Source organism: Lonchura striata, chromosome 4 (genome assembly GCF_050655825.1).
Source record: "Lonchura striata isolate lonStrDom1 chromosome 4, ASM5065582v1, whole genome shotgun sequence".
Lineage (NCBI taxonomy): Eukaryota > Metazoa > Chordata > Aves > Passeriformes > Estrildidae > Lonchura > Lonchura striata.
Genome location: NC_140706.1, coordinates 11,095,462 through 11,113,735, shown reverse-complemented (window position 1 = coordinate 11,113,735; position 18,274 = coordinate 11,095,462). Strand labels below are relative to the sequence as shown.

Here is an 18,274-nt window from a genome sequence, read left to right as displayed (position 1 = left end):
AAACTTTAAAACCTAGAGCTATTCCCAAACCTAAAGGCAGAAAAATGCATCAGTAAAAAATCCTGGACTGACTCATCTTTCTTCTCAGCTATTGGAATATTAATTTGCCTTAACTGAAGCGATACCTTCTCTCATTAGTCAAACAAAAGAAGGGAAATTGAAAACTATGAGCAGGGAATATGAAAGGTATTTATCTTGAGGTATGAGAGAATATGGGTGAAGCTATGCTTTACAAGACCAAGATTATAATTTCCTTTTTCTTTTTTCAGGAATGGATCAGCTTAAAATATCCAGCTATGTTAATAATGCATCACTGGCCTATTAAAGGAAGGAATGGCCAAACTTACTAATAAAAGCAACATCCATTACTTTTTTTTTACTAGAGTTGGCCTTGTTTACATAGGAAGTCTGGGTGTTTTACAGTGTGCTAGTAAATGATTCCTAATTCCCTTTGTGACAGTTTGGCCATATTCAGGCAGCTTAACTCAATCTCCTTCTCTGCTGTGCATCAACAGCAAGGTTGGGCATGTTGCAGACACTGAGAAGAGTAGAGAGGACCTTCCAAGGTCCTGTTCTGCCCACACCCTGAACTCACTGTATGTAAGTGAGGTCCTTTTGGAAGCTACATAATGATGTTAACATGATGCTACCTGAAAACATTGCTAAAAGATAAGGTAAGCAATTTAAAGATGATTCTTCACTACAATGACTGCTACACTGGAGCTCACAGCATCAGAATATCAGCATTTGTGACACAGTTAAATGTGATATTACTACAATAGAAAGGACTATGGAATCATGTTATTTTGATAAAATTGTATTAATCTGAGGCTTTTATGAGGATATACAGAACTAAGCAAGGGCTGAGCTAAACCTCTCCACTGCATTGCAACCACTAGAACAGAAAATCCTCATCCTCTATGAAACACAAACAAAATGAGCAGTACAGACATGACGTCATTTTTTACTCTCTCAGAACAAAAGTAATTAATTGCACATTCAAATACTTGCTCCACAGTGTTATCTCAGAAGGAAGTAGTGCTTTTTGCTATAAATTAATGAGGCTTGTCTCTATTTCTGTGGTGTGCTAAAAAGCCAGTAGTAATTCTAAATAGAGTTATAATGTCTATTTAATTCAATGAGATTTCTTTTTCCCAAGAACAATTTAGCTCTCAATGAAATTCAGAGATGCTCAAAACCAACACATAGTGTAATGGTTTCACTGCAGCTGGCAACCCACACAACCATTCACTCACTCGCCCACTGGTGAAAGGAAAGAATTGGAAGGGTGAAAGCTGGAAATTCATGTGTTGAGATAAAGATAGTTCAATAGGGAAAGAAAAAGCAAACAAGGAATTAATTCACTGCTTCCCATGGGCAGGCAGGTGCTCAGCCATCTCCAAGAGAGCAGGGCCCACTGTGCAGCAGTTACTTAGGAAGACAAAACCTCCAAATGTTCCCCCTTCCTTCCACCCCCCACTTTAAACACTCAGCATGATGTCACATTGTTTGGATTATCCCATCTGTCAGTTTGGGTCACCTGTCCTGGCTGTGTCTCCTCCCAGCCTCCCATTCACCTCCATCTCCCCTGGCAGAGTGGAGGGTGAAAAAGCAAAGAAGACCTTGGCTCTGTGTAAACCCTGCTCAGCAATAAGAAAAACATATCTATGTTATCAACCCTGTATTCAGCACAAACCCACAACACAGCCCCACACCTGCCACTGTGAAGAAATGACCCCAACCAAAACCAGCACTTAGGAACATGGCATTAGTATGAATAAGTCACAGGAAGATAAAATTGCAGCTCACCTGCAGCCATCCTGCAGTACATGGTGACCAGGAGGTGTTTCACAAGCATCTCTGTTTGGTGTCATAATTGGCTGTGAACCCTCATGTGCAAACCTGCTGATGCAGGAAGCTCAGAGGATATCCTACTTCCTCATGAGTCAATACTGAACCAATGAAAGAACTCAGTGGATGGCAGCAGGTAATAAGTTGAAGACTAGAAAAATCAAGATCCTAATTCCTAGAGGAATTTAAAGCCTCAGGTTTGTTTCTCTTTTGCTCTTTGTTTTGCTGTATTCATGGGAAATGACAGCTGAGCACTACACTGCATTTGCTTGAATCTCTAGTGACTCTTTCAGCTAGTCTCTCTGAGGCACTGCTGTGCACTCTGTTTTATAGAGTGTAATTTTAAGTAGCTGTCTATTTCAATTCGTTTTTATTCAAAATCCTTGCAACACTTCCAACTTCTGATTCACATAATCCAGAAATAAAAGCTACAGTATCTTCTCCAGAGATTTCAGTATGAGAAATACTCAAAATAAACAAGGATTTATCGAGAAAAGTTTATTCACAGGTAAGTGAGCGTTCATGTAAATAACCAAGCCTTAGCTCTTCAAGTTGGTGCACAAGCTTTGTGGTTGAGATACACTCTTTTCCTATAGTAAGATTCAGGATTGTAGAAGTATTTCAACACTTAGAAAATAATAGCTTCTTCCCCTCTCCAGTTTTTCTCTTCACTGCCCTTCCACTCCCTTCTCTCATGCCTCTCAAGGGTAGCCCAAATAAAAACTCTCACATGGCCAATCAAAATTTGCTGGAAATTTTTTTCTATTGACTTTTGAATCCTCATTTTGCTTTCACAAGGTTTGCACTCTTCACCCCTCTTTCTGTTGCACTGCTGGGGCTCAGCAGGCTTTTCAGAGGTTTCTTCTAAGCCTGCTGCAAAGCTAATTGCAAAGCTGTAATTAGCCATGTGCCACATTCCCAAGGGAGTATTGAATGTTATGCTCATCTACAGCCTAATTAAGCTTCACGCTCAATAAATATTTGAAACTATTAAGTAATTATGTGATTGGGGAGGGAAAGTCAAAAATGGCGTGAATTGCCACCTAATGAGCTTTAGTTGATATCAAAAGATCACTAGGGCAGCTCTGCTGATCAGAGGATAAGGCAGCAGGCACCTGCAGCTACCCCAGAGAAGGGCAATTAGTGGCAACACAAATGGTTGTGCAGTCAAGCCTTGCGGGAGCTGTAGATCCCCCTCCACACAGCAATGTGGGTGCCCAGAAAGGTGCCCAGGGACAGCAGGGTAATAGGAGCAGTGAGGAAAGGAGTCTGAGACCCTTCCCCACACCCACATCACCCAAGCACCCCTGCAAGGCTCCTGCATCTGGGGCTTTGTCTCCTTCAGTATTTCAGGGTACCATGAAGTCTCACAGAGAAGCTGCATTCCACTCAGCACTGCCACTGCAGGGTACTGCCAATCAAACCCCCTGGGAAATACCACAAGGCACACAGAAAATCTTCTGCAGGAGCACTGTACAGCCAGTATTTTTCCCAGCCAAGTCATCCATAAAGGTACAAAAAGCTGGGACAACAGAAGTATTTCTCTCAGGTATATGAATATATAATCTAAATAACATACACACAGAATATCTCTGATGATAATCCATGCCACCGTCCTGTCATTCAAATTAGCTTTTTCATTACTGACATGGACATGAGGCATTGCCTTCAGTTGATGGCTGATAAAAAATTCTCTATAGTTAAGCAAATAATTCATAAATAAAAAACCAAACTTGGAATCCATAATAAATTATGAAAATATAAAGAAGACAATGCGTTTCAAAATTTCATTTGTTTTAGGCACAAAATATCTTATTCTTAAAGTAGATTTTCCAGCTTCCCTTAATTTGGACTTTAGTGAACCTGTAATATAAATGTTCACATCTAATCTCTGTTCACTCCTACAGTGTTTCCACTCACACAGAAATTACTTTTCACATCATATCACATCATTTCTAATGCGTATTTTCATTTTATAATGGCTCCTTTTGTAAAAGGCTTTGAAATCTGATGCAAACATGCATCACTGATCACAACATAAGCACATGCCTAGAATGAGAAACACCACACGTATTTTTTGAGTTAAACAGTGTAAAATAGTTCTACTGAAGTCAGTGGCCCATGCTTTTTCACTCCAAGTTAGGAGATTTATTGTGAAGTCAGCCTGTAACCTCAAACCCAGCCCCAAACTGCAAATTGTAGAACACACAGCATTCCTGTTTTGCTCTTGTTTTCCCCATCCGAGCTCCAGAGGAGGTGGGACACACAATGCTACTTGTATGAATGATATCCAGGAGCTTGGGCTCTTAAAAATTCAGCCTCAGTTACTGGAAACAAGTCCTAAAATGGTTGAAGACCAAATGGCTGGAACCCAGAGTGATTGCTGAATGAAAACTAGTGGAAAAAATGTTATCCCTAAAGCAAATCCAGACAAGCAGTTCCAGGAGGAAAAGCATGTTTGACTTAAAGTGAGTGCTCTGTTCAAATAAGACCACACCCATGTTTAAGTCTCTCATTTCTGTTTACAGGAGAACAAATGAAAGTTTGCCATTTGACATGCCAGACTACTTTTTCCTTAGCAATTGTCTCAGTTAAACAAAGAATGAACAGGCTCAAACAAAAAGTGGAATAATTTACTTTCTACTGCATTTGATAGGCATGAATGGATAATGCTTTTAAGCCTTGATATTCAAAAGAAACAGCTAAAAAAAAAAGATACATTAAGATAAGGAAATTAAATGAAAACACTAAAACATGGTTTCCAAATGGAAGATCTAACTATGTTGGCTTTCAAAACTACCAGCCTGCAACCACAAAAGAAATCTTATACTCCATGATAAAAGCAACTGCAGAAGGAAAAAAAAAAAAAAATTATGCAGTTGGGCATGAACAACCAGTATGAATGTGCAATGTGTGCACTGAAACAGTGTTGTGACTGAAGAACAGGCAAACAATATCCAATCTAAGATAAAAGTATCAAATGCATGCTTTTAGGAGCTCAAGGCTCAAATGATAAAGGTATTCAAGTACTTAAAAGAGGTTGCAAAATATTTGAAAGTGTCTGTAAACCCAACTTCCTTTGAGAAGCATCAGATAAGGAATGTGCCAAAGTGTACCATCCAAAGGTGATGTCTTAGTCCTGAAAACTTAGGATTTAAGTTGTCCAAAATGGGGAAATTTGTTCAGAACACTTATATTTTAACTGTTTCATTAAAAAAAAAAAAAAAAAAAAAGGATAAAAAATTCCCAGATAGATCAAATTCTCTATTTTTTCAAATGCTATTGCAGCAAACTCATCAAAACATCCCATTTTGTAATTATACTATATCTTCACAGAATATACCAATCTAGGCAAATTACAGAGGTCTTCAAAGCAGGGCCAACTTTAAAGATCATGAAGACTATAAAGACAAAACAGACCATGTTCCTCAAGGCCTTTACCAGCTGTGTTCTGCATGCCTTGGTAAAGATTCCACAGCCTCTTGGGCAACCTGTTCACTGCAGCACTCCTCCAGTGAGGAACATTCCCTTATAGCCAGCTGTAATTTCCTTCCCTGCAATTTGTGACTGTTGCCTCTTGACTTTCCAGTGCCATCTTCTGGGGAGGGTATGTTCTGCCCTAGAACCCCTTTACTGCAAAGGTGAGCTGCTGATTCATTTTCAGCTTGTTCTCCAACAGCATCATCAGGTACTTTTCCTCAGAGCTGTTCCCCCTATCTTGTCCTGATGAACAGTGTTACTTGGCCACAGGTGCAAGAATGTGGATTTATCTTCCCTGAATTCCATGAAGTGTCTGTCAGCCATTCCTGCAGCCTCTGAACAGAGGCTCTGCTCACCTAAGCAGAAGCTGCAGTTCCCTCAAGTTCATGTCATCTGCAGACATGGTGAGGGTGCAATTCCTCTTCTCCACTCAGGTTGTATAATCCATCCCTGTGTTACTGCTTGGTTGTTCTGCAATGTTATGTGAATGAACTTGTTCTTCACCATTTCCTGTAAGAATAGCTCATGGGAATGCTGCTCCGTTCGTCTAACGTTACAAGAAACAGCTCTGTGGTAGGGAGAAACTCCTAAAAAAATTCCTTGGCCAAATCCTTATCTACTGTAAATTCCTTGCATTTCTAATCAGCTTATACAAAAGTGACATCCAGGCTATTTATCCAAAAACCAAAGTGGCAGTAACATATCTAAAAATCAGCAGGCTGCTCATTATAACCAGTTCCTGGTGCTGCATGTATTTAGTTCACTCTTGGCATAAACATCTCCTTGGAAGAGCACAAGGCACTGGGTACTTCTGCCTCACTGCTGAGTTAAGACACGCAAACAAAAACATGCTGAGTGTTTCTATGCTTAGTTACATGTACTTTTGAGGAAAAAATGACTATTATTTGAATGCATTTATTACCAGTTGAGCCATCCTAATCTCTAGATACCCCTTGGGCTTAGAAAAATACACATTTTTACAGGAAAATATGTTTTATAATCCTTAAAATAAATTTCTTGCACAACAGTGTAATCTAAAAAATACTCACAATGGGCGTGAAGTTAGGAAAACACTACCACACATTAAACCCCCACCCTCCTGTGGTCCTTGAACATTAGCCAAGGTTTCCTTGTAGCCTCCCTTAATTTGACCCCAGGAGCTAATATCACTGACTTGAGTTCACTTCTCGTGATAGGAACACTCAATGTAGGAGACTTTGCTTGGAAGAGTGAAGCATAGACAAACAACAGTGCCCCTTCCATGACAACTGTGATGGATCATTCAAAGTTCACAACAAACTGTTTCACAAAGAGGAGGCTGCTTCAGGTTAAATTGTGAGATGGCTCTTAAATAAATCTACCTCACGAAAACTTAGTCAACCTTTCTGCTCCTAAGTAGACCAGGAAATCAGAAACATCACGTGTGAGAGAGATATTCTGTTGACACATAAGTAAGACTGTTTTAAGGTTTGACAGCTGATATGAAGCACAGAAGTTCTAGGTCTCCTTTCACAGGCACCACCTGTACCCTTGGCCACAGCCATCACACCCAGGAACTTGCTCTGATTTGCAGCAGCAACATCAAGGTGAGGCTTCAGTCCACAAAAATAATCAGAAAAATACTGGTGTATTAGAAAATGAATTTTTTTCTTAGGAGATTTTCCTAGTTGTATCACTCTACAGCTTAGATAATACATGGACTTAGAACTGCTACCATTTCTGTAGGTGAAATCCAGCCTTTTCACAAGTGACAGTGGATGTGCAGGATGAAAACAGAACATCAGCTGGAAACTAATTCAGAGAGCCCAAGCATTGGATCATACCGTCTATCAAGTGGTAAAAGGGTGAAATATAGCCTTAGTACATGGTTTCAGTATTCCCAGTGCTGTCCTCAAAAGATTGAAGATACCAAGATTTCTGAAGTGGGCCCTCCTCTAACAGACAGTAGTCTGTATCCACATTTCTGGTCTGCTCCTGTGCAAACCTTAAAAACCCACATAGTCCTGGGCTCCCTGAGTCCTGGGTCCTGCCCAAGCCTGAAGTCTGCTGAGTGCACAAGTCAATAATTAAGTTACTATCTTCTACTCCTGCCACAAAAGGGCAGAACTAGAATGATAAGCTGCTTTTCTATGCAAAGCTACTTATTTCCAGGAATTCTGTAATACAAAAGAAAGGGTCAGGAAAGAGGGGAAGAGGCTGACAGGGAAGGCAATGGTTTGTGCCTGTCACTCAACTCTGCATATGGTTTGAATATGTAGATAAGCAACTGCCTCTGCTCTTACAGTAGTTACAGTGCTATTACAACTCTGCTAATTTAATTGTTTAAAAAACTACCAATCCTTATTAAATGTTAGACATTTTACAAAGGATCCTTCCTGCAGACACATGTGTTTAGCATAGTGCAGCAATCAGCAGGATTGGCCCGTTCCCCTCACTGCTTTTCTGGTGCAGGTTTGAAGCAGATCTTGTTTATTGTTCTTCTTTGCAAACCTCTGTGAGATCTTTGAAGTGGTTGGGCTCCTTGAGCCAACAGGCCCTGTGCTGCACCTGGTGTGAGGCAGACTGAACAGCTCCAAAGTTAAACAAACAGCAATCCCAGCTGAGGATGGTGTATGAGTTACAGATAATGGCAGCCAGGGCAGGCATGATCCATCCAAAGCAAACTCTATGTTGTCTTAACAAAGCAATTTAGAGCTGCATTTGCTGTGCAGACCACTCTGCTGTGTTTAAACAGACTCTGTTATTTAACACACACATACACACATGTGTACGTATATATATGAAGGAATCCTTTACAGGATATGTCCAGAGGAGCATCCCTCCAACTCTCTGCTCCTTTTTCCAGATTCATCATGCTTTTTAGTATTGCTATCACACCTTGCTATAAACCCCACTTAAAACAGCACATAACTGAGGCTCTCTTTTCCTTACAATCAAATCAACACTACTTGTTGGGAAATCAAATGACAAGCACATTTAAGTATTCAAGAGCATAATACCAACTTCAAAACATAGTACATGTATGCAAATTTGGTAAAATACTTGTTTTTAAAAACAATTTGAAAACAATGATCTTTAATGAAGAATTTTCTGCTCCTTCAAAGTTTTTCTTCTTTTCTTGTTTTAAAAGTAATTTTTCCTTTTTCTTTTATTGTCATATTATCAAGTTCAAAATACAGTAAATTTATTAAAATATAAATCTCCATGAAGGTCCAAAATATGTTATCACATATTTTTTATTGAGCTATCTCTTCTTATTAATAGTAGTCCACAGAAAGATAGGTTAGTTAAGGTGCATCTTTATTCAGTCCTGTCACTGAGCAACTGAGCAGTCAAAAAATCAACCTTGGGAATTTTGCTTGAACATCAACTTCAGGATTTGATCTTTGGAAACTCAGCTCTCTGTTATGATAGATTGTATCTGCATTTCTCTACCTCAAGCGAGGTGTGGAAGGTATAGCAAAGCTATAGCAGAGTGACCACAGATCACACAGCCAAAGGAGAGGCTGAATAAGACAATGGACCAAACAGAGGTCCATGTGTTTTCAGAATAAAATGAGGTTTTTTGTAATATTTAGGTTATTCTATGAGGATGCTTTTAATATGAATTCAAACCAAAACAAACTCCATGTTTTTTCCACTCCCCACCTGAACTCCCAATACCCTGTAAAATCATCCAAAACTGATGACTTTCATCATTATCTTTGTAAAACACCATTTGGTCAGACATTTGCCAGATTTTTGGCAATTTTTTAGTTAAATTGCCTAAATACTGATTGTTTTAAAAAATTACAATACATAATGATATTATTCTTTTCTCTCTTCTTTTCTGCTATTACTGAGGTGCAGGGATATCCAGGATAGTAAGCAAAACAGAAGTGCTTGCAAAACTGTTGAGTAAATATCATTCCTACCTCCAGCCTGGTCCTGTCCACATCCTTAGGCAATTTCACACGAACTCGGTTTGTTACAATAAGTGTTTCATAAGGATAAATCTGTTAAAAAGACAAGAGCATATGAACTCCAGCTGAGTCCAATTCTGAGGCATGGAAATGCTGGTGTGGGGAACTTACTAAAAAATGGTACATACTTGCATCCTGATTTGACAAATATTTCACTGGGACAAAAATTAATAAAATGAAATAAAAGAAAGGAACCCATATAACCTTGCTAGGAAGTGCTGAATCTGATTGTTCTTCCAGTGTTGGAAAAGCCCTTCTTACCTTGTATTCTGCAAAAGAATGAGAACAGGTTCACAGTTTAGAATTTATTGCCAACTTTTGGTGTCACCACAATGAAAATTTAGGTACATCACAAATGTGCTCTGCTACTACATTTTTCTCTTCTCAATAGCTGTTGGATAACTGCATGCATAGTAAGAATTTGACCCCCATGCCCTGAATGCTATAATCACTGTCTATTACCAAAGCAATTGTCCTGGAAATCAAAGGCTTATTACAGAAAATCCATCTCCCGATGCCATTGGGTTACACGGTGAGTATGGCTGGCAAAATTGGGTATCTCTTTTTACAGGAGGCTTATGTGCAGAGTTATGTCAGTCTGTCATCCAAAACTCCTGCCCTTATTGTTCTTTACTGAAAATAGTTAAAATATATGGATTATTAAAGGCATGTCAGTTTGGAAACATAGATGAAAACCACTGAAATAATATGATATTACAAGATGCTATTACCCTGCACTTGGGCTGACTGCAGTGGGAGTAACAATAGGGAAGAAAAGATGATTTGGGGATGTGGTAACAATGACTCCTGCATCTACACTAGCACATGGGAATTCTAGTTAGGTCAGTGTATGACTGTATATGATATAACTACACAATCTTATCTATTCACAGGGGTGATTAAATGCGACCAGGATAGCCAAAAGGTTTTCACAGACCTCTTTATGGTCTGAAATTAAATCAGAGATTGAGCCTACTTTTCAAAACCTGTACTTTAACCTATTCAAACATAGAGACAAAGATTTTTATCAACACAGAGTCATGAAATGAAGCATTAGAGTAAGATTTTTTAAATGAGTTGAAGTGTCTTGGAAATAAAATTTTTCAAATCTTTTGAAAATTCCAACCCAAGATCCACATAAAGTGCACAGTCCACTTAAAACTTCAATAAAAGAAAACACTGCAAATAAATTCTGCATTTTGAACTCTGCACTTTTTAACCACACTGTAGCACAACCAAGAAGCACAATGGACCTTTTCCAACTAGACTTGGAGGAATGATTATCTTAAATTTCCTCCTCTCTGTGATAGGAGACCAACACCACAAAGCTATTGCCACATATCTAGGATTCTGCTATTGACTCAGCCTGGTTGCACCACCCTATGATGCAAGACTTCTGTCAGGCCTTTAGGTTGGGGTAGGTAAAAAGAAGATTCTCTGTGATAAACAGGATACTGAACTGTGTCTCTGGCTCGTCATTATCATGTGAACTACAGGAAGAGCTCAGAATAGTCACTTGTATGGCAATATGTTAATTAAAATCCTGAAAGGGTGAAAACACAAGGGGAGTGGAAATGATATTGCAAAAAAATAAATGTACCTTTCATCCCCCAGCTTGCATCCTGGTCCGTTTCATATTGGCCCATATTTTCAGGCTGACAGAGAAAGAAAGAAACAATGTAGCAGCAAAATGCAAAAAAAAACCCCACTCTGAACATTGCTGAGAGAAAAAAGAAAGATATAAAATGGAAATACAGATCCTTGCGTGAGAGAAAAAGAAGTAAGTCTCATTCAAATTTGACCTAATTGCTCAAGTAAGCAAGGTAACACTGAAACTGTCACTTTTCTGTGTTTCTGTGTTACTGCCATCATCACAAATCACTTCTGCTGCACTGCAACTTTTCTCCTTCTGCTTCACACTGCTGATGCCACTGACCAGGGATAACTCTGCATGTACCATGTATGTGCTTTGTTTGAACCAGTCTTCTTCCTTTGCTGACAAATGCTACGATGAAAAACAGTACAGGATATCAGAAAAGCACTATTATATGGTTTTTTTTTTCCCCAAGGCTCATTTTTGCCTGCTAGGTATCAATGGTGTGCACAGCTATGCCCACAATAACCTGCAAGGCTCCCTATTGTTTGCTTTTGGGGTTTTATTTATGCAGCACTAGGATGGCTGATTAAAAATAACAAACCACAAAAGCTGGTATGAACCTACAATCCAAACAGAGGAGATCCATTCTGAGAGGAATTTTGGCCTCAAGGATTTGACCATGAGCAACCTTTTCAACTCTCATACAGGTTTGGGATTCTGTCTATGGGACAGATGCTGCCATCTGCTGCTTTCCCATCACACTGCAAGGAATCCTCGGGAAGCCTTGGGATGCTTTGGTGCCTCACCAGTGCAGTGGCTGGGCACAAAGCAGTGTCTTGCTCACTTCAGGTTACTGGCAACACCTATTCTGAGCAGTCAGAAAAACTTTTTTCTTGACTCATAGGTGGGATTAGTTTTATATGGACCCTTTTAAATTCCTAAATATTACTCAACAAAATTTCAGCGTCACTCCTTTCTTCAGAGAGGAATTCAAGAAACCAGGTATTGAAGCAATACAGACAGTTCTTTAATATTATCTCAAAGGGATGGACATTTCAGCAGCTAATGGAAAAATCCACTTAGCTACTCCTTGATAATTTCCTTCTTGTAGCTCCTTCCAAATGACTCTCAGTTTGACTCTTGTCACTGGGGAAGTTTAATCCTCCTCATGTGCTTTTGCATGTTTCACATCTTCCTTTAGAGAAAGAAGGGAATTTGAACGAGGTCCTCTCCATGCAATTTGGAAACAAATCAATTCTTCAAAAGGTAGGTGCACATGCATCTATGTATTGCTCATTACTATAAACCATAGTGTTTTTTCACCTTATAGTGTAAGCCATGAATTGAGAATCCATAATGCTAGATGCCAGAGATAGAAATGCCACATTGTCAAAGCTTCCATTTTATTAAAGACTAACAAAGATTGCAAAAAGGGATTACAAAAATAATTCCTAGTCTGTTCTGATCATAATTTTGTTAGACAATTTTCTTTCTAGATTGCTGCTTGTCATTCAATCTTCCTTGATCCCTCCCTGCCTTCAAAGTACAATGGCTGTGTGTGAATACACACACCACATACAGACACACATTCACACTAGAAATAACAATACAGATGCTTCAGGGAATGCAAGGGATGTGGGCTGTTCCACCTTTGCTCAAAGATCCTTACTTGCCTAATTTCAGGCCTGTCTCTATCATTAATTCAAGCTATCCTATGATTAATATGTGCAGCCTGTACATTTGAGATCTTTGTTTTGGGAGGAGAATCAAGATTCCCAATGCTCATAATGCACACAATTAAAAGGAGAAGCCTCAGTCAGTCTTACTCTTGCAGAGAGACAAACTGTAACCCACATAGGGAATGAATCTGTCAGAGCTGGCAGCCAAAACACCTTTGAAGTGTTATTACTATGTAGATTTTCAACTAGTTACTGAGTTGTCTATTTATGAGACCTTATTTCCTGAACAATGTATTTAAATGTGTACCTACCTGATGTAAGCCATTCTTTCCATAGCCAGGTAGAGAGGCAGACTTAGAATATGGAAATCCTGTAAAAGACACAATATATAGCTAAATCTTTCACAGCCTACTAAAACAGGGAGTCCAAGAAAACATCCAGAAACAGCAATTACAAGACCAATGCAAATATTCTATCAGTGAGATTAAATATAACTGACCTATGCTCATTTTTTCTCCATATTTCATGCACATGAACATGTGTAACAATATCTAGACCAGCAGCATGCCAGGGGCACCACATGGAGGGAGTTGTGGGGTTTAAAATATGGAAGCCTGATGCACCAAGGTGATGCAAAGCTTGAGATTTGAGAGATTATGAAATCTCTGCCTTCCAGATTGGTGTTAAATCATAATTTGAAATTTGGATTAAAGGGATTAGATCATCACTTCTGAATGTGCTATATGAGTTCTGGGTTATGGGTTTTTTTTTTGTTTGTTTGTTTGTTTTTTTTTTTTCCCTTAAAAAAGATGGGTTGATACCCTACTACTTAAAAAAATAAAAACTTTTTTTTTTCTTTCTGTAAAACTTTTCTTTTGAAAAAGGCAAAAATGAAGACACAGAAGTGGATAAAGTAAATCAATCAGAGTATATACACCCAACTGAATAAAAGTTTTAAAATGGAGAAAACTGGCAAAGTGGTGTTAACACAAATAAATGATGTAACACAGTGATGAAACCATGTGTGGTCATTGTAAGACAACTGAAATGCCTTAATTTTAGTATTAAGACTCTAATAAAAAAGTTTAAAAGTTAAACAATAGAAGAACAAACACATGTATAATAAACATTCCTGATTGTAGTATAGGACATTATGTAAAACTGATGCAAAGTGTTACAGAAGTCAGATAGCTCAAAGAACTGAATGTACAATACTTCTTTCTGTCAAAATTGTTAGCAGTCTGTGTCCAAAGAGGAATGCAGGAAGGGAATCCAGACCCCACTGGATTAATAAATACCCTAAGGAGATTATTAGGAATAAGAATACAGAAAGAAAATGCAAAAGATGGATCAGCAGAGAGCTCAAAATGTGCTGAGATAAACTGAAAACTGCCAGAAGTCAAGCTGAGTTAAACACTGAAAATGATATTAAAACAAATACCAAAAGTTTCTCCAGCTATCCAAATAAAAAGAGAACAAGGAAAGAAGAAATGGGATCACTGGGAGTTGCACTGTGTCAGTACTCAGCACTCAGCAAAGGTGAAAGACAACCCAGGTAGGGTTCGAGCACTGAAGAAGTATTTCATCCACGGAACAGAAAGTGCAGTGCTGACCGAGGATGAAAAGCTAACAGAAGAAAAGCTAAGGGAATGACAGTGAATCACTGTCATGATGGAAAAAAATTCAAAGCACTTAATGTTAATGTCAAAATGTACTTAATGTCAAAAAACTTAATGTTTTTTAATGTCAACAGGGAGCAACAGGCTCACATTGAATTGCAAGCCAAATACTTCCTACCATTAGAGAAGGGCAACTACTCTGTTTTTTATATTTAAGAGAGGAAAAAAATAACAAACCAAAAACCTTATAATTGCCTGTGTTGTGAATGGTAGTGCCACCAGAGAGAAGAGTAAAATAATACCAATGTGACAGAATGCCTGCAACAAAGCTGTCATCTCTGCTCCTCCCTGGAAAAAGCTGCTATGTTGGACATCAGTGTGCAGATCAATCTCTCGGCCTTTTGGCTCTAGAGAAGATGGGCGAGTGAGGTTTGTTCTGTCGCTAAATAATACTCGGCCACCGAGGAACACTGCCCCAAGGTAAAGACGCGTGAGCAGCAGAGCCAGCCAGGCGCGGAGCTGCCGCGGAGCTGCCCCGGAGCTGCCCCGGAGCTGCCCCGGAGCTGCCGGAGCTGCCGGAGCTCCCCGGAGCTGCCCCGGAGCTCCCCGGGGCTGCCCCGGAGCTGCCCCGGAGCTGCCGCGGAGCTGCCGGAGCTGCCCCGGAGCTGCCCCGGAGCTGCCCCGGAGCTGCCCCGGAGCTGCCCCGGAGCTGCCCCGGAGCTGCCCCGGAGCTGCCGGAGCTGCCGCGGAGCTGCCCCGGAGCTGCCCAGGACCGGCCCCGGAGCTGCCCCGGAGCTGCCCCGGAGCTGCCCCGGAGCTGCCGGAGCTGCCCCGGAGCTGCCCAGGACCGGCCCCGGAGCTGCCCCGGAGCTGCCCCGGAGCTGCCCCGGAGCTGCCCCGGAGCTGCCGCGGAGCTGCCGGAGCTGCCGCGGAGCTGCCCCGGAGCTCCCCGGAGCTGCCCCGGAGCTGCCGGAGCTGCCCCGGAGCTGCCCCGGAGCTCCCCGGAGCTGCCCCGGAGCTGCCCCGGAGCTGCCCCGGAGCTGCCGGAGCTGCCGCGGAGCTGCCCCGGAGCTGCCCAGGACCGGCCCCGGAGCTGCCCCGGAGCTGCCCCGGAGCTGCCCCGGAGCTGCCGGAGCTGCCCCGGAGCTGCCCAGGACCGGCCCCGGAGCTGCCCCGGAGCTGCCCCGGAGCTGCCCCGGAGCTGCCCCGGAGCTGCCGCGGAGCTGCCGGAGCTGCCGCGGAGCTGCCCCGGAGCTCCCCGGAGCTGCCCCGGAGCTGCCGGAGCTGCCCCGGAGCTGCCCCGGAGCTCCCCGGAGCTGCCCCGGAGCTGCCCCGGAGCTGCCCCGGAGCTGCCCCGGAGCTGCCCCGGAGCTGCCGGAGCTCCCCGGAGCTGCCCCGGAGCTGCCGGAGCTGCCCCGGAGCTGCCGGAGCTGCCCCGGAGCTGCCGCGGAGCTCCCCGGAGCTGCCGGAGCTGCCCCGGAGCTGCCCCGGAGCTGCCCCGGAGCTGCCCCGGAGCTGCCCCGGAGCTCCCCGGAGCTGCCCCGGAGCTGCCCCGGGGCTGCCCCGGAGCTGCCGGACCGCGCCCGCGGCGCCCGCGCCACCGTGTGGCCGCCCGGGGAAGCGGAGCCGGAGCGGCCCGAAACGCAGCGCCGAGAGTCATCACGGACACATCAACAGCAAGGGTTACACGCCTTCCTGGATGCCCGCTTTCCCAAATACACAACACTTAAAATAATGAATTATGGAAAATTATTAACTATTACACATCTACATATACAGAAACAAGACCTATTTTCACAGGTGGATGTAAGGAGATACAAGCTCCACTCTTGCCTGTTGACTGATGTGCTGTGCTGTTAGTTGTGTTCTTCTGGGCATTTAAGTAATGTAATGCGGCAAAATTTCTACTAGAGCAAAACAACCCTTCTCTGGTTTGCTCAGAGGCTGGGCAGAAAAACTCATGGCTTTTTGCTCAGTATAGCTGGAAACATCACTACCAATTCACAGCCTGCTAACTCCCTCCACTCTGCACGTAACCACTTGGCACCAAACCTATGCCTCACAAATGTATTTTCTCTGATAGTCACTGACTATGCCACAGAGATGGGGCTGAAAGCCAGAGTTCTCAAGCAGAAGTGAAAGAGGTAGAGATGCTACTCTTCTGTGACCAGTGGGGGACATATGACAGACTATAAATATTCAGAGCTAAATAGGGAAACACTGAATAGAGACAGAATAACTACGGATGTCCACAGGTATTAAAACAGTCAGGTTAGTGAGTAAAAGCATAAGGAAAGGAAAAGTGTAAATTTCAGGAAGATAAAACTTCCTCAATATCATTTCCATGTAGCTGCTAATTGGGTAATGGAGTCAACTTTCGTGAGGGACAGAGAAATGCTGATAAAAAGCAATGGAAAATGAACTACAGAACCTATATTGGCACAAATGTGATATTGACCCTGACATATTTCTAGTTTTAATAGTTCCACATTCCCAAGATAATAAAAAATCTGAAGGAAGTGCTCATGTAGCAGAGTGACAGGTGTAGCAACATTCTCAGGGGAGAAAATAACCACCATAGGTTGTTCCTGTATAACACTTCTTGGTGTGCTACATACTTCTCCCTGCTTTAGATCTGCACTTAAGGACTGGTCTCTCAAAACTTGTGTATAAGAGCATCAGATCTACTCCATAAAGCTTCCAGACATACCCCATGTATGTATGACAATGAAAAGTTTCAAAGGTGCTCATTTGTAAGCAACAATTTACAGATGTTAAGTGCATGAGGTGGTCAGACTTGGTTTCCCCTGCACAGGGAATCCTGCAATACACCTTCTGCACGTTTGTGATTTCTAGTGAGGATTAAGTTATCAAATTCCTTTAAGCCACACCAGTGAGACTGATGATCTAAAATAAGTTTTCTTTTTTATCTTGTTACAACCTTGTGACAGAATTTGTAGTATCTGTTTTCCCTCTTCCCTGCATAGCTAAGCCATAATTTCCTTAATATAAATTGATGGAACCAACTATCACATTACCAAAATGCCCACAACACTGACATCCTAGCCCTGCTGCCAGACATGTCTAGCATTGGGTGCATTCTTTTGGAAAACTGCTTCCCAACTTGTTTACCCTGGATGACCTGCTAGTGCTGCATGTTTTAAAGCAGAGGAGGCAAGGAGAGGAATGTCCCAGTTATTTCTTTATATCCATGAAATTTATTTTTTGCCATGTATGTAACTTAAAAGTAAAATTCAGGCCCAGTAGTAATGTTTCTGACTTGCTGAAATGTGTAATAAGAAATTTGTTGACCACATTTTTGGTACTGACAGCTAGCATGGGCCAGTATTCAGTTAAAAGAATTATTCCCTTTCCCACCTGGAATATTTCTGTGACCTTATAACTCTGAGTGATAACAAAAAAGAATGCCTAAGTTAATCTCTGGAGCAAGGAAATCTTTATGTGTATCATGACAGAGAAGGAATGGCTCCATCAATATCCAAAATACATAGTTTGTGTCAACGACTAATTAGCACAAATGAAAAATCTGCCTGATACTGCCATCCTGTCTACTGAAAACAGGTATCATACAATAAATGGGCATTTTTATGAGGAGCTTTTGTGGTAAGGAATCTCTGCTCTCCAAAGAGACAACAGTTCATTTACGCAGGTAATGATGCTCCTTTCACTAACACAAATCCATAGTTTCATCATCAAACTGAACGCTCACAAGCCACGGCAGATCAAACTGACAGAGGGGTGCCGTTCTGGCAGAGCTGAAGCACAAAGGCAGCCAGGGAGCTGCGTGGCTGGGGCTGCAGCAGGACCCCCTCCCTCCTGTGCCCAGCAGCACTCACGGGAGTACTGGGCGGCCGTGGCCTCCTGCGCCCCGGCAGCGAGGGACAGCGAGCGCGTCTCCGAGTCCGGGGAGTTGGTTCTGGTCTCCATATCCCCTTTAAGGATCAGCCAGCTGGTCTTCAGCTGCAGAGAGGAAAAGCCTGTTATAAGATACAGGATTTAGCACCTGGAGGCAGTTCAGCTCTCCTACCTCGGCTGTCTCACATGCCTCGTGAACTGCTTCTCTGT

At 42.0% G+C, this 18,274-nt stretch overlaps 1 protein-coding gene across 15 annotated transcripts in view; it reads right to left on the bottom strand.

Moving 5' to 3' along the window:
- The window catches only part of ABLIM2 (actin binding LIM protein family member 2), a 127,238-nt gene that overhangs the window by 4,363 nt on the left and 104,601 nt on the right, over positions 1-18,274 (bottom strand). For all 15 annotated transcript variants that reach the window (XM_021550652.3, XM_085578511.1, XM_021550655.3 and 12 more), the window contains 5 exons: positions 18,046-18,169; positions 12,881-12,939; positions 10,894-10,948; positions 9,498-9,562; positions 9,246-9,326 (listed from right to left, as the gene is read on the bottom strand). In XM_021550652.3, coding sequence (XP_021406327.2) covers positions 9,246-9,326; positions 9,498-9,562; positions 10,894-10,948; positions 12,881-12,939; positions 18,046-18,169 — 384 coding nt within the window. The remainder of the gene's footprint in view (positions 1-9,245; positions 9,327-9,497; positions 9,563-10,893; positions 10,949-12,880; positions 12,940-18,045; positions 18,170-18,274) is intronic.